The 15227-nt window shown below is 44.9% G+C and overlaps 2 protein-coding genes across 9 annotated transcripts in view; both read left to right on the top strand.

Annotated features, from left to right (window-relative positions):
* Nucleotides 1-13628, top strand: part of LOC115164661 (homeobox protein cut-like 2) — a 125222-nt gene extending 111594 nt beyond the window's left edge. The window contains exons 9-22 of one of the 4 annotated variants that reach the window (XM_029717379.1): nt 2189-2237; nt 2994-3098; nt 3342-3533; nt 3625-3683; nt 3784-3832; nt 4072-4171; nt 4519-5160; nt 5735-5836; nt 6045-6886; nt 7340-7505; nt 7679-7975; nt 8195-8383; nt 8566-8842; nt 9008-13628. In XM_029717379.1, the coding sequence (XP_029573239.1) occupies nt 2189-2237; nt 2994-3098; nt 3342-3533; nt 3625-3683; nt 3784-3832; nt 4072-4171; nt 4519-5160; nt 5735-5836; nt 6045-6886; nt 7340-7505; nt 7679-7975; nt 8195-8383; nt 8566-8842; nt 9008-9833 (3895 nt within the window). In that variant the 3' untranslated portion in view covers nt 9834-13628. Of the gene's footprint in view, nt 1-2188; nt 2238-2993; nt 3099-3341; nt 3534-3624; nt 3684-3783; nt 3833-4071; nt 4172-4518; nt 5161-5734; nt 5885-6044; nt 6887-7339; nt 7506-7678; nt 7976-8194; nt 8384-8565; nt 8843-9004 lie in introns of all 4 variants that reach the window. The other 3 variants (XM_029717378.1, XM_029717377.1, XM_029717376.1) reach the window with 3 other exon arrangements.
* Nucleotides 13629-14246: 618 nt separating this feature from the next.
* The window catches only part of LOC115164660 (myotubularin-related protein 3), a 30447-nt gene continuing 29466 nt past the window's right edge, over nt 14247-15227 (top strand). For all 5 annotated transcript variants that reach the window (XM_029717375.1, XM_029717371.1, XM_029717372.1 and 2 more), the window contains exon 1: nt 14247-14434. The gene's annotated coding sequence lies outside the window, so the exon portion shown is untranslated. The remainder of the gene's footprint in view (nt 14435-15227) is intronic.

Here is a 15227-nt window from a genome sequence, read left to right as displayed (position 1 = left end):
CTCAGCCCACCTATGCATACACCACTATGCTCAGCCTTCTCTCTTTAGCCATGCTTGCTCTACCCTATTCAACACATGGTCACTCCCCCACTGTAATGTACTATACCCATTTCCAGTCTGAACCCTCAGAATGCCATTGTAAATACAGGGTGCATCTGAAATGGCACCCTATTTCCTTATAGTTCACTACTTTTGGCCAGAGCCCTAGGCGGGTAGTGCACAATATAGAGCAGGGTTCCCCATCTGGCGTCCTGCAGGTGTTTTTCATTGTTGGACATAAGAGACTGTAAAAACACCAGGAAATCAGCTGTAGGTGATTTTAGATTTGAAGAGACACGTGATTATACAAATGTAATTAAGGGTTGAAATTATTCTGTTTTTCAAATATGATGTCTGTTTGGGCTTCTTACGGTCAATTTGTAGTCTACGAATTATTTACAAATTGTTCTGGCCCCCCGACCATCCGCTTAAGAAAAACAATCGGCCCTCTACTGAATGTAGTTGATGATCCCTGATATAGGGAACCATTTTGGACGTTACCGCGGTGTGACTAATGCAGGTCTATGGATGGGAGAGCTCTGTGTTGGCCGCCTCTGTCTGACAGCCAGAGCCTTGACACGCCTCAAGAAGAATGACTCCATTTAAAGATTGCTCCAGAAAATATTCTACCTTGTCCTGGATCTGTGAGCGCTATGTATCCAACTCAACGTTGAAATGAATCTGAAGTTGTATGAAGGATGTCGATAGACATTAAAAGTAAACACTCCTTTGTTTGGGTTGTGCTGCGGACGGAGCACACTGAGCCGGTGCTAATGGATTTTCTCCCAGGCTTAATCCATGGTGCTATTGAACTGGACTTTCCAGACCCACCGCCATCCATTCTGCTGGATTTGAAGCATTTTCCATTTGACTCCCCTCTCATGTTCAGCAGCTGTTCACAGTGACAGCTCTTTAGCTCCCTGTGAGGGAAGAGGAAGGATGGTTGTGTGTTGGTGCTTGGGCCACCGGGCCAGTGCTTCATTTGTGAATGGCTGGGTTTGAAGTTAATGAATAGGTAATGAGTTCTACATCCTATAAGGGTTGACATATGAGTGGGTGTTGTCCTCAACTGACGCAGTAGTCTAATAGGAATACTGAATACACAACCCCCTGGCCCATAATCACCACTACCTCTCTCTCAGGACTCATCCCCAAGGCTCTGTGATTCCAACTTTACCTCTTCTTACTCTCACTGACTTTTTCCATTATGTTGCTAATTAGGGTCATTTGGCTACTTTGGCTGATTTTGAGTATCTGAACAGTTAATCAATACAAAGCATTTTTCCATACTGCACAAGTTCATTAATTCTGTATGTGACACCTCGTTCCTTTTTCTGTCAGTGTGGTCCCACCTATCATAGGCTTATTGGCGTGGCCTGGACACTGCCCAGAGCCCTGTGAGTCTTGGACTGTACATCAGCACAACACTACTACTAATTAATATGGAGAAATATTGGATATTTTAAATGTCCTGAATTTGGGGTTCTAACTATTGTTAACCACACAAAATATTGGAAAGCAATGCTTTGTGACTATTCAGAATGGGTGATGAGTTAAGTTGTTTGTGTCATGAATCTTCCTAAAGCAAGCCCATAATAACCAGCAGTGAGATGAAGGGCACTGTGGGTGCAGACAGAGGTGAGGAAGATCATGGTTGGTTTGAAAAGAGTGTTTGATAGTGAACAAGATCTCTGATTTCCTCTCAAAAACACATTTAGTGAAACGGAAAGGGGTTTCTTTGTCCTGAAAAATTCCAGAAATCTATGTGCATATTTTAATCAATCTCACAATCCCCATTAATTCATTTTTCTCCACCTTTTGAAAATCAAGTCCCATGTGTCTAAAAAGAAACTGTTGAACTTCAAACAAACCTCATGAATAATCTGGCTGAGCTGCTACTTAAATTAGACTTCTGATTGTTAGATGTATAGAGGAATGTAGGGATGCAATCTCCAAAGAACTCAGAGTAGGGGTCAGACAGGCAGTCCAGGGCGCTATATGAGGACTGATGCTTTCTTGATGTTGTGTGAAGACTACGGCAGTGTGTGATTTACTGTGAATCATGTAAGAAAAGTGTGTAAAAGTCAAGGCGGGTGTATAAATCCTAGCCCCCTCAGTAACCCACTAGCTGGTTCTGTGTGTGTTCCAGGGTGGAGGAGGTCAGCGTGATCGTGATGAACCTTGAGAAGGCGAACCAGGTGAGTGAGACCTGCCGTCCTGTAGGCAGCCCTCTGATTGAGATGCTCATTCGTTAAGGTAATCACTCCTGTAATCAAGCCTCCTGTTTTAATTAGACACCCTGCATCCTGCAGCCCCCATGCCGCCTCCTCCCCTGCCTCCCACTCCCTGAGCCCCTGTGATTAGAGACAGAAAAACCTGGCCCCCGTCTGTGGGTGCTCCACGGCACCACGGCAACACTCAGTAGAGGACAGGAGAGACTGCCGAGCGCGATTGATGTCGGAGTGCTATGAGCTGGGGCTCTTACTTACCTCATTGCCTTGATTGCTATCTTTCCTTCCTAGTGATTTCTCTTCTCTCTCTCCTTCTTTCTCCCGTTCCTCTATTTCCTTCTCGCTCTCTCTCTCTCTTGCTTGCTCGCTCTGTCATTCGCTCTCTATCCTACCCTCTCTCTCCGCCAGCAGCTCTTAGATAAATGTTCTCAAAATGAATCATTAATTAGCAGCCCGAGTGTGACAGAGCAGGTAAACAGTTTGGGAAGAAAGTGCGCTGACTAAACAGCCCTCTCAGCAAAATGGAGTGGTAGATGCACTCTTCTGCTGGTGGGCGTTGTCTCAACCCCTCTCCTATTTCTTTTTTTGCTGAGGGTCTGTCCTCAGATTTGTCTTTCTGTTCTCTTCAGGACCAGTTCATCTGTATATCTGCTGAGTGACTGACAGATTGGTTGTGTCAGTGTTTTGTTGTGTGAGTTGTTATGCTGTGATGTTTGGTTGTAGAAAGCGGAGATGGCCCAGAGGCAGGTGGAAAGGCTAAAGGAGCAGCTGGCCAGTGCCCGGAGCACCACCCCAGGCAGCTATGATCCACCAGAGGGCACTAGTGGGGTAAGACGAGACCACATCCACTTCCTCTTTAGATCAATGTGTTCCTCGATTTCTTCCCCTTCAAATTCATTGACAGGGAGCCAAGTCAAGCTTCACGTCATGGATCTTTTAAGTGTGTGAATTCTGGATGGCAGAATATTCGATTTTCTTTAAAGGAATTATCGCCTTTCATTAACTTACCCTTCAGTGTATTTTACTCTCTTTGACTTTCTTTCTCTCACACCCTGTCTTTCTTCCCCTTAGGAGAGGGATGAGAAGGGTGGTGTGTTGTCATCCAAGTTGGAGGCTAAGCTGATTGCTAAAGACCGTGAGATCCTCAGGCTATTGGAGAACATACAGAGACTGCAGTTTGCACTACAGGAAGTCCAGGACACCTCAGCCAATCAGATCATATCGCTGGAACGCCAGCTGGCCTATAAAACGGAAGCTATTGAGGTATGTTCTATTGCACACACTGAAATGGCAAGAGGTACCTTCTTGTTAGTGGAGTTTTGTGAAATATGCTTCCTCTCTTTGACTGTTTCAGAGATTAGAAGCTAAACTGCAATCCCAGATGGACTATGATGAGATTAAAACAGAACTCAGGTGACCCACAGTGCTTGATAAGAGACTACTAAACGTTTTACACCGTCTTATATACAGGAACACAATATAACATTCATACTGTTTTTTTCCCCTCTTGTAGTATACTGAAGGTAATGAAGTTGGCCTCAGCGAATGGTAGCTCGTCCCAGGTGAGATATTTACTAACGGTCTGCTGTGTATTGCGTTGTTGTTCATAGCCCAGTATTAAACAGAGTAGTTTGTTTCAAAGTAGACTTTTGTTTTCCTCTTAATGTTCCACTGCGGTCAAGGAAGGAAAAGTACAGCAGTGCCATTGAATGCCTTAGTGAGCAGCATCCATTGTAAGGACATCTACAGCCACTATAATTGATACACACAGGCTGTTAAATTACAATGTGTGTGTCACCAGGAATCTGCCAAGGCTGCAGAGGCTCTTTTGCTGGACAAAGAGGCCTTTCTTCCCTCTCACAAATACCTGATGGATAAGGCCAGAGTCTTACACAACAATGGTGAGGCAACAGTGTCTATGGCCACGTTCGAGAGCATCAAAACCGTGATGTATCATGGGTAAATTGTGACTGACTAATCTACAAATCGTATTCAGTAGTTATTTATGATGCAAGGTGATTTGTAGATCAGGGAGTCAGTCTCGACTCACCTTCCAAGTCAGCTGGAATGTCGAACGTGCCCTATGTCTATGACATCTAATTGTAGTTCTTGAAAGCTGTTTTGTAGTTTATAGACCCGAGACTACACAGTGTATGTAAGCTTCATGTAGTGTCTGTGTTGGTCCTATGCAGCTTTAACCCCAGTGGCTGTGAAAGTGCTGCCAAACTGAGTGTGACTGTGTCTGCAGATGAGGACCAATCGGAGGAGTCAGGCAGAGAGGGGGGCAGGCCCACAGGGTCCTTCTCCTCAGTCTCCCAGGTGGATGTGCGTACCTCGGCCAGCCCTGGTCCTCCCACCATGGACGTCTCCTCCTCTAGCCACGACCTCCCCCGCCCCTTTTCTGTGTCCCCTTGCTCAGGGGGCAGGCTGTCTGCGGACCACGTCCTCCACAAGCAGCTCCTCTGCTCCCCACCTTTTAAGAAGGAAGCCGGCAGCCCCATCATGGCCTTCCCCACCGCCCTGTATGCAGCCAAAGCCGCCCTAATGTCAACCAATCAGGGACCTGCAGGAACTGGGGGCATTGAGGCGGGCCTGCCCAGCGACCAATCGGAGAGTGGGAGCTCCACTGCAGGTGATGATGACCAGTTGGAGACAGCGGATATTGCCTTCCAGATCAAAGAGCAGCTGTTGAAGCACAACATTGGCCAGCGTGTGTTTGGTCACTATGTGCTGGGCCTATCACAGGGTTCGGTCAGTGAGATCCTGGCCCGGCCCAAGCCCTGGAGGAAGCTGACAGTGAAAGGCAAGGAGCCCTTCATCAAGATGAAACAGTTCCTGTCTGATGAACAGAACATTCTGGCCCTCAGAACCATCCAGGTCCGACAGAGAGGTGAGTGGACTGGACAGTGGTTATTCTGAACCACAGATATAACAGCAGATCACTGGGTGTGTCAGGAAATACTGGACAGGATCACAGTGCCCAGCCATGAAAACTCACTTTCTAACCTGAAAGAATTGCAGGCACTCATTTAAAAGCATTTAATATGCTAAAACTGAAGGTTGTCTGCAGATGTATTGCGATAGCAGTGTTTTTATTTCAGGATTTTATTAGTGCTGAGGGATAGAGCAGAGTTGCCAACTCGTCTCTCATGTGGTGTGTTTTGAAAGGCTGGTGGTGTAGTTTCTGGACCTCTCTGCAGTTAAACCTTTTAATCTCCTTGGCCTGCACCTCAAACTTCTTCATGGCTTCCTCTCCCATGTTTGTTGTGTTACTTTTAAACTTTGTTTTCTCCCCAGATTTCAGAGCTTTTGAAAGTTGAACTTGCCGTATACTGCAACCTCAGATGCCGAGATCTCAAAGGCAGCCATTGATCTACCAGTCAAAAGCAACGCCTTGGAACTGCTCTCTGATCAGCCATCCCACTCACCCCCTTTCTCTCTCTCTGTTACCCTCTCTGTGGCAGGGAGCATCACTCCTCGCATCCGAACTCCTGAAACTGGGTCAGACGACGCCATCAAGAATATCTTGGAGCAGGCCAAGAAGGAGATCCAGTCCCAGAGAGGAGGTGGGTCTGGAACAGGTTATGCATCTACCCTATATTCAACTGTGCTAGGTCAGGTGACATTTAGATTATCATTATTTTGGTGTATACATTTTGACAGCAATTGGTTTTGATGGCAGTTTAAGTTTTTTGAAGTCGGTGTGGAGTATGTATTCATAGAGTTCTGTGTAACGGGGGGGATGTTGTGACTGTGTGTGTGTGTGCTCTACAGGTGACATTAAGACATCCCTGGGCAGCCCCTCGGGCAGGAGCAGTAACGGGGCAGACAGCAGCTCAGATGACACCATCAAGAACATCCTGGAGCAGGCCAGGAGGGAGATGCAGGCGCAGCAGCAGGCCCTGATGGAGATGGAGGTCTGTGGCAGGGCCTCTGCCACCAGCACTGGGCCCCAAGTGAAGCACCTGGGTCTCCCTGAGCCCTCCAAGGTCCTGCCCCTACCCACCTTCATCAAACAGGAGGAGGGGGGCACGGTGACTGTGTGCATGGCCAACCCCGTCAGCAGCCCCCAAACCCCCCTCAGTGTCCTCTCCCCTGCCGCCTTCGTTCAGAACATCATCCGTAAAGTCAAGTCAGAGATCGGCGAGGCAGGGACTTACTTCGACCAGCACTGGTCCGTGGAGCGGGGGCCCATAGGCATGGTGGGCGGCGTAGGGGGCGGCAACTCTCAGCCCTTCACCTCAGTGTCTCCCTCCCTGTCCTCTTCCTCGTCCTCGGGCCCCTCGGCCCTGCCCCGGCCCCGGTTGGAGAACGGAGAGTGTCTGCCCAACAGTGAGGAGGCGTCTGCGACCGAGGAGGACACTGGCTCGGGGATGATGCAGTCTGTGGAGGTGAAGGTGGAGTCAGACGTTTCAGTGAGCGGAGAGTCAACTGGCCGTGGCCTGGCCTACTACCCATCATATATCCCCCGCACCCTGAAGCCCACCGTGCCGCCCCTGACACCGGAGCAGTATGAGATGTACATGTATCGCGAGGTGGACACCATCGAACTCACCCGACAGGTCAAAGAGAAGCTGGCCAAGAATGGCATCTGTCAGAGGATCTTTGGTGAAAAGGTGTGTTCACTTTACTTCGCTGTACTAACTTCCTTACTCCGTCCTGATTTGTCTGTCCATGCTTCATCTAAAATGGTTTGCATTGTTTTGGATGTTTTTCTGTGACTCTTTTATGCCTTGTAGCATCATACATCTAAGTAACTAGCAAGGCTTCTTTTTAAGTAAAAGATGATTCCAGAGCAAGTGTTATTTAATTATGTAGACTGTGTGCTACCGCCCTCTAGTGGTTGTAGATATGCAACATTTTAAAATAGTAATGTGGTGAAGTTGATGTGCCAGTCACTATTTTGTCACATCTCAAACTGGTTTTCGTCTCGCAAAAGAGTGTATGAAATAGCCAAACTTTTCTCCCCAAGATCTTTATCAACTTGAGATTCATATTCACATTAGAAATAGCTGTATTTACTCAATTTTACTTGCTGACTCTTAGCCTGTTTCTGGTGTCCTCTCCAGGTGCTGGGTCTGTCTCAGGGCAGTGTGAGTGACATGCTGTCTCGGCCCAAACCCTGGAGCAAGCTGACCCAGAAAGGCAGGGAACCCTTTATCCGCATGCAGCTGTGGCTGCTGGACCAGCTGGGACAAGGACTCAACCAGCTCCCCAGCCAGAGCCTCTCTCAAGGTGGGCCACTCCATATCACATTGCAACATGGACACATTATTTTAATAGAAGTAATAGTTTGTATACGTTTAAGTTCTGGTCAATCAGTTGAATGGAGAAGGTCTCTTTGCTTCTTTATCTGTTGCTCTAACTGATTATATTACCCTCTGATGTTTTGTGACTTCCGCCCATAGATAAAAGCCCAGTGACGGCCCAGTCGTCGCCCTCCCCGCCCCCCAGCCCAGAGGAGAGCCACCCCAGCCCGCTGGTGGAGCCCGTCAGCCTGACCCTGGAGAGCAGCAAGGAGAACCAGCAGCCTGAGGGCCTGGTGAACCCCCACCCAGAGGGAGGGAAGTCCACCCCCAGTCTGCTTTCCCTTCACCAGCCCCACACCCCGCTGGGCATCCAGGAGCTGGTGGCCATGTACCCAGAGTTGGACACATACGCTATCACCAAGAAAGTCAAGGAGGTACTGACAGACAACAACCTAGGTGAGTCTGTTGGTATATCTGGATATGGGTTTTAGAAATGAGTGTCTATGTTCTGGTGAGTTATTGATATGTGTTGTGGTTTGGTCTGACCACCTGACTAGGTTATGTTGTGTGTCCACTAGGTCAGCAGTGTTTAAACAGATCTACTTTGTGTGCTCTGTTTGGCAAATGTGTTAAGGTGTGTGTTTACACCTTTTTGTTTGTGTGTGTGTGTTCTAGGCCAGCGGCTGTTTGGGGAGAGTATACTGGGCCTCACCCAGGGCTCAGTGTCAGACCTGCTCTCCAGGCCCAAACCCTGGCATAAACTCAGCCTCAAAGGCAGGGAGCCTTTCGTCCGCATGCAATTGTGGCTCAACGACCCGCACAATGTGGACAAGCTGAGGGACATGAAGAAGATGGAGAAGAAAGGTTGGTCTATTTACAGCATGGTATCTGGTCTTCTGTTATCAGGGTTTGCATGTTAGCAGTAGAGCACTGAGTGTACCCATGGATGTATGTACAGCAGCTATACTGTGTGATGTATTGATTCATGTTATTCCGTGCGTCGTCATTGAATTCTCTAACTCTTTCTCTCTTTGTTGTCCTCCCAGCCTATCTGAAGCGGCGGTATGGGCTGCTGAGTACCGGCTCAGATAGTGACTCTCCCAGCGCCAGCTCTGAATGTGTGAGCCCGGCCCTGGCCTCCATAGACCTGTGTCCCTACAGCCAGGTGAAGAAGCCCAGGGTGGTACTGGGGGCTGAGGAGAAGGAGGCTCTGAGGAAGGCCTACCTCCTGGAGCCATACCCATCCCAGCACACCATTGAGATACTGGCCTCCCAGCTCAACCTCAAAACCAATACCGTCATCAACTGGTTTCACAACTATAGGTCAGACATTGCTTCAGATCCCCACTCCCAGAGGGACTACAATAATGAGATTTGATCAATATAGTACATGGAATTACTAACAGAATACGTAGATGCTTGTTTTGGATGAATGAAATACACGACTCCTTCCAACTGTTTGTTTGATTGTTGTGTTTTTCTAAGCAGGTCCAGGATGCGACGGGAGGTCCTCATGGAGGGTCTCCAGGACAACGACACGGATGCAGAACACCACAGCTACTCTCCCTCGGCCACACAGAGCCCCACCTCAGACGGGGATGAGAGGGGGCTGCTGCACCCCACTGGACGCACCCACCCCATCCTCCCCCTCAGCGCCAACACACCACTGCCTCATGTCAAACAGGAGGCCAGTGAGGGAGAGGAGGAGGAGGAGGAGGAGGAGAGGGAGGGCTTCATCGGACAGTCTAAGACCCAGTGTTTCTCTATGGACATCCAGTTCCCTCAGTTGAAAACGGAGCATGGGGACCTGATGGTCGGCTGCCAAGAGCCCCACCTGGCTCCACACTATATTCAGAGCCTGAGGCAGGAAGAAGGGATGAGTAGCCAGGCTCAGGGGCTCTTCCACGGGGAGCTCTCCCTAGATGGCCCCCAGAGAGCCAGCCAGTCCAGGCACGAAGGTGACAACTCCAGCAAGTCTTTTGTAGACCCGGTCAGCTTCAAGGCATCGTCGGAGCCCTGTCGCAGCAGCCTGGAGGTCTCCCTCAACTCCCCCTCCGCTGCCTCCTCACCCGGCCTCATGATGTCTGTCTCCCCTGTCCCGACTTCCTCTACACCCATCTCCCCATCCCTGCCCAACCCACCCACCACAAGCACCAACCACAGCCTGGACCCTAACCCCCTGCCTCCCATCCAGAGCCCCAAGCCCAACAAGAGTGTTCAGAGACGCACTGAGAAAATGGCCAACCTCAACAATATCATCCATAGGCTGGAAAGAGCAGCTAACCGGGAGGAGACCCTGGAGTGGGAGTTTTAGGCCCCTCCCTCCCTCCACATTTCCTCAGTCCTGCTGAATCGCACCGCACATGGGAGACTCTCAAAGAGAAGCTTCCAGAGCACATGAAGTGGAGCCTGGCTCCTCAATGCCTGTCCTCCCTGTCTGATCACACTAAATAAATACCCCTTTTCGGAAAACCGGGGGAACCGGAGCTAAACTCTTACAGAAAAATTCCCTTAGAGGACTTTTAGAAAATAAAAAATATTTATAAATGTGTTTTAGGTTTTTTGATAATGGATACTACTTTGAAATATATGTAACAGCACTAGCTGTTGTTTTACTTAATGGACTCTGACGTAAAGACTTCTGCAACTATGGTGTCATGAAATGTACACTGAAGTTGTGTAGATTGCCACTGGGTGAGATTAAAAAAGACCCCTGTCTTAAGCCATCAAAAGCACTATAATTATTTAAAAAGAGACTGACCAAATTTGCTACTTTTTGAATAGCAATTTTTCAGATTTTGTCTGTAAGACAGGACTGTTTAAGTCAAGTATCGTGAAATTCTACTACTGACTGAGAGATAGTCCTTTAAGACTCTAAATATTCAACATCTCGTATGTACTTGGTTGTATGTTTTGAAACATTTGTAACAAACATATAAAGTGTGGTTGTACATGTTGTAGAATTGTCTGCAATAGCCTTCTGAACCAGATGAAGCATGGTACTTCACTGACCCTGTTATCCTTTATAGTTAGTCACCTGTGATATACTGGAGCAAAAATTGGTGAAAACAAAAAAAATCTGCAAAAAATAAGAAAGGAAATGTCAAATCTAATTAGTAGAATCTATTTAGTGTATTTTGTATTTATTTTTTATCATTGAGGTTTACTAGGCTGTAAATGAAACTCACTACACATGAGCACAGTTTACATGATTTATTTCAGACTGCTCTCGTCCTCTAAATCACTGGTTTCAGACTGTAACGGGCCAATGCACACCTGGTTACCTCAGTTTTTGTTGATGCAGATCATGCCATGATTGTGTTGTCATTCACACTCATGACCTTCCAACCTTTGAATAAATGCATTAAGATATGTTTTAGTGATGTCTCAGACAACAATGGAACCTGATAATCTTCTAGTGAGGAGTCTCAGGCAAACATGAGCGTTCTTTAAAGACCACATTGAGAACCCCAACTCTTGGATTACAAAGGAACACATTCATCCTCTGCTCCCTTTCTCTCCATCCTAATTCTGTCTTTTCAGAGACTCATGCTGTTCCTCCTGCATTCATGTCAATCTTGTTCTTAGCTCAGTGGGCAAACAGTCTTGAGTCATCCAAACAACTCTGGTTTGATTACATGGTGGTAACATACTGTAGAAAGAAATAATGCACTATAGAGCACGGACATGTCCCTCTGTTTGGCTGTCTGACTGGAATAAAAATCTGAAAGCATGGAAATGAATCCTGATGGAAAGAACATCATACAGTATGACCAACATTTGACTACATTGAATTCAGTTAGAATGTACATTCTATGACACAAAATGGAATTTATTGTCTCATTATCCTTGCCGCTGGCCACTACTGTATTGAATATATTAGTTTTGTCATGCTTGCAGTTCGTTATAATCTTCTGTATTTTCCTTCTGTTTTGTACTCAACCATTTTAATAGGTCTTCAATACCTTGTGTATGAACTACTTACAGCACTTAGATTTAAATAATTGTGAGGATTCAAGAAATGTAATTTTTAGTGTCCACAAGTGAGTCTTTGCCTTTACTGTATCGTTGAAGTTGGTAGTAAACACTGTCTAACTAGTTCAGAGGATTTGGATTGTATATGTATAGATATATAAATATTACACATTTACTGAAAATTATATCTTATGTTATTGAACAAAATGTGCTGACTATATTGAAATATAGTGTACAGATTTATTAAAGGGATCATTCTTCCAAATTACAAAATGACATTGCTTACAGGGTTAGGAAACCAGTCTATGGACAAGGAATGACAGTAATCCATGCCTTGGTTTTATTTCCCTGGCACTTTTCCCAAATGTTAACCTTTTAGCATTTGTGGCACAAATCCCATTCAAGTCATGGTACCGATATTAGCATTTTCGCACATCATGTTCAAATCATCTATAAGGAGTCAAGCAAGGCAATTTCACTATACTTGTGCACGTGACAAAAAAAAATTGTTGAGCTTCACAATCATTTTGAGATATTTTCAAATAATTTGGACATGATGCCAGAAAATGCTAATATCGGTACAAGGAGTTGGATGGGATTTGTGCCACAAATTCCAAAACATTAGCATTTTGAAAATGTGCTAGGGAAACTAAACCAAAGCATAGATTGCTGCCGAACCTTGTCCGTAGACTGCTTACAGGGTAAGGAAACCAATATGTAATTTTGTTATTTGGGGGAACTATCCCTTTAACTAAAACCCATATGAGCCAGTTCTGGTCTGGCAAGCTTGCCCATGTTTTAGACCTTCTCTCAGGGTAGACTTGCTTCTTAAAGCTTTACTGAACCAGTCGCTTTCATAAATGGTAAACACAATAATTAATTAATATAATAACAGAAGAAATCAGTAGACAGAATGGTTCTGCCATATGTTATATGGGATTATGGAAGTTTTAACTATGGGAATGCACATGGAAAACTAATGGTTGTTTTTTGAGAGAAATGGCAGGCTATTTTGTAATCCATTGGTACAATGACAATGTTCATAATTAGGTCATTTAATATAATGTTTTTTGTGAAGCAAACAGAGAGAGGCAAAAGTATAAAATTGCTGACATCCTGACAGAACTGACTCTTCCATACTTGCTGAGCAGATACAGTATGTGCTTGACACTTCAGAATGACACTGTATACCTCTAAGGATGAAATGGGGAATCTGGATATCCTATATTAATCTATGATGAATTGTCCTTTATTTTTACAACTCATTTTCTATATCAGTGATACTGTGTATGGGAGTACTTAGAAGTAACATTTCTTGTATGAGATCTCATCGTCTTTCACAGAAGAATTGACAAATAAATGGCTGAAAAAGGAATTGATTTACACAGACCCTTATGGACCTTTACATATTCACATAAACCTGATTTAATTGTTTGAATTTTGCATGCAATTTCATACTGGTCACAAGGGGAATAGACTGTTTTGTATTATTGTTCTGGTGCATTGACATTGAATCAGCACTTATCCCTTTTTACGCTGGTGAAACCATGCATGTTGCAATTGGCAGTTTTGGTGACAGACACAATGTGTTATATATTCAACTGACTGAATTGACTCTTTGTAGTATTCACAAGACGGTTTAGTAATGTGTGAATAAGATGGCGAATTGAATGAAAACAGGACTAAACAAAGTCCCTCTGAAATTTTCTATCCCAAATCCCTAAGTAAAAAGCAGACATTTAGAAATGACTTTTTATCCCATATCAATTAAGCCTCATGATTTTTCTGGCCTTTTTGATAGATTGTGATTTGATGGTCATAGACCTCCATCACTAAAAGGTGGTTGAGTACTTGGGTAAGCAAGTATGCGATTGTTTTACTGAATTACCTATGAGATTTGGGTTTGATCATAAAGAGATTCCAAATGTTGTTTAACAGTATGTGCTCTGGCGTCACCTCTCCTGTCAAAATAAATGTAATTAAAACCTGTTAATACAGATGAGGTGCTCAAAAGGCTAATATCTCATCTCATGTTTCAAGGCATTGGAAGCTGTTAAGGAATGGACAAAAATATACCAAGTGTCTTGGATTCACATATGTATGAAGCCATCATCCAATACATTATTGAATAAGATCCTATGTGTGTTGTGTTTTTTGTTACCACTTTAGGCATCACAAATTGGTCTCAGTTTTTGGAGCACACACACACACACACACACACACACACACACACACACACACACACACACACACACAGGGAAAATATAATATTTTAATGTAATTTTTTCTGGCAGTAGTTATTGATGATAAATTAAAATCAATCAAATCAAAATGAGTGCTTCAGCTTGATCGTTTCTCAATGCTAAGTTGGTGTCAACATGCACAAAAGCATAGGAAAATAGGTTAATGCTGGTTTTCTACAATGACAAATTCTCTCTGGTGGCCTAGTATAAGTTTAAGCCTACTAAAAATGTATGTAACGTTTAGACAGATGTAAACAAAGATGGTAGAAATAGGTTTAAAAACGGTGTACTTTTCTTGGAAAAGTCTCAACCGAATCCTTTGGACGTCCCAACTGACGCTACCCCATTGAAGTTTACATTTAAAACGGTTATGATAGGCGTAAGGGTTTATGGTATGGACGTCCCAACGACCCCGGATAGCGTACAGCTTGCATTTATTTATTTGTTTACATGTTCATGTGATTCGTTTGCGTACCCATCCCCCACATCCAAATAAACGTGGTTACGTTGCGTACTACGTCACGTAGAATATTGGGTTGGAGATTCGCAGCGATGGCGACTCGATTCTTCTACTGGACGTATTGAAACTGGCCTCGGATATGACAAATGTATTTCCTAACGTGTAATTTATTGCAAACCCAGTGCACGGATCTTCAACTGGATCATTACCGTTTCTATTGTCATTGCTTTCTCTCTGGTGAGTCCGCCGGTTGTTTTCCTGCTTCGGTGTGTTTTGACAGAGGCCTCAGTTTTGGGGTCCGCCCTCATAACAACAACAAAAACAGTTCCAGAAAGAGCAAGCAATGGCCAGCTCTGACTACGATTACTAGCTAACTGTAACTTTAGGACTGGAAGAAGCATAACTACGTCGTACCCAAACAGCAATATATTTATTTTGACCTGTCAAAGTCATAACGAGAAAATAGCAGTCTCACAGCTTAACTAACTGACGTTAGCCGCTAACTAGCCATGTGATGTATATTGTTTCGATTGACTGGAGTAGGCTAGCTCGCCGCTACTAGTTAGCAACCTGGCGTAACATTAACGTGTGCTACGTTATAAGATGGCTCAAAGAGGAAACTACAACTACCCAAGTTAGCCAGCTAGCTAACGTGGTAAACTCCAATCGGGTAAAAATGGTCTGTATCATGACAGTTAACATGTGGCCGCGTTATGTCCGTCGACACAGTGACTGACAGAGAATGGATATTTAGCCAGCCTGCTAACTAACGTTAAAGTTGTTGGCTAATAATATGTTTATGATTAGTCTCGCTAGCAAATATTAACCTTGAGTTAGCTAGTTATCTAATAATAGTTGTTGAAATTGCTATGTTTCTATTGCACGTCGCGTATAGGCCTGTAACATGCATTACATGACCAAAAGTATGTGGACATCTGCTCGTCGAACATCTCATTCCAAAATCATGAGCATTAATATGGAGTCGGTCCCCCCTTTGCTGCTATGGAAGGCTTTCCACTAGGCGTTGGAA

The sequence above is a fragment of the Salmo trutta genome, chromosome 27 (genome assembly GCF_901001165.1).
Source record: "Salmo trutta chromosome 27, fSalTru1.1, whole genome shotgun sequence".
NCBI lineage: Eukaryota > Metazoa > Chordata > Actinopteri > Salmoniformes > Salmonidae > Salmo > Salmo trutta.
This window is presented reverse-complemented; position numbering and strand designations above follow the sequence as displayed.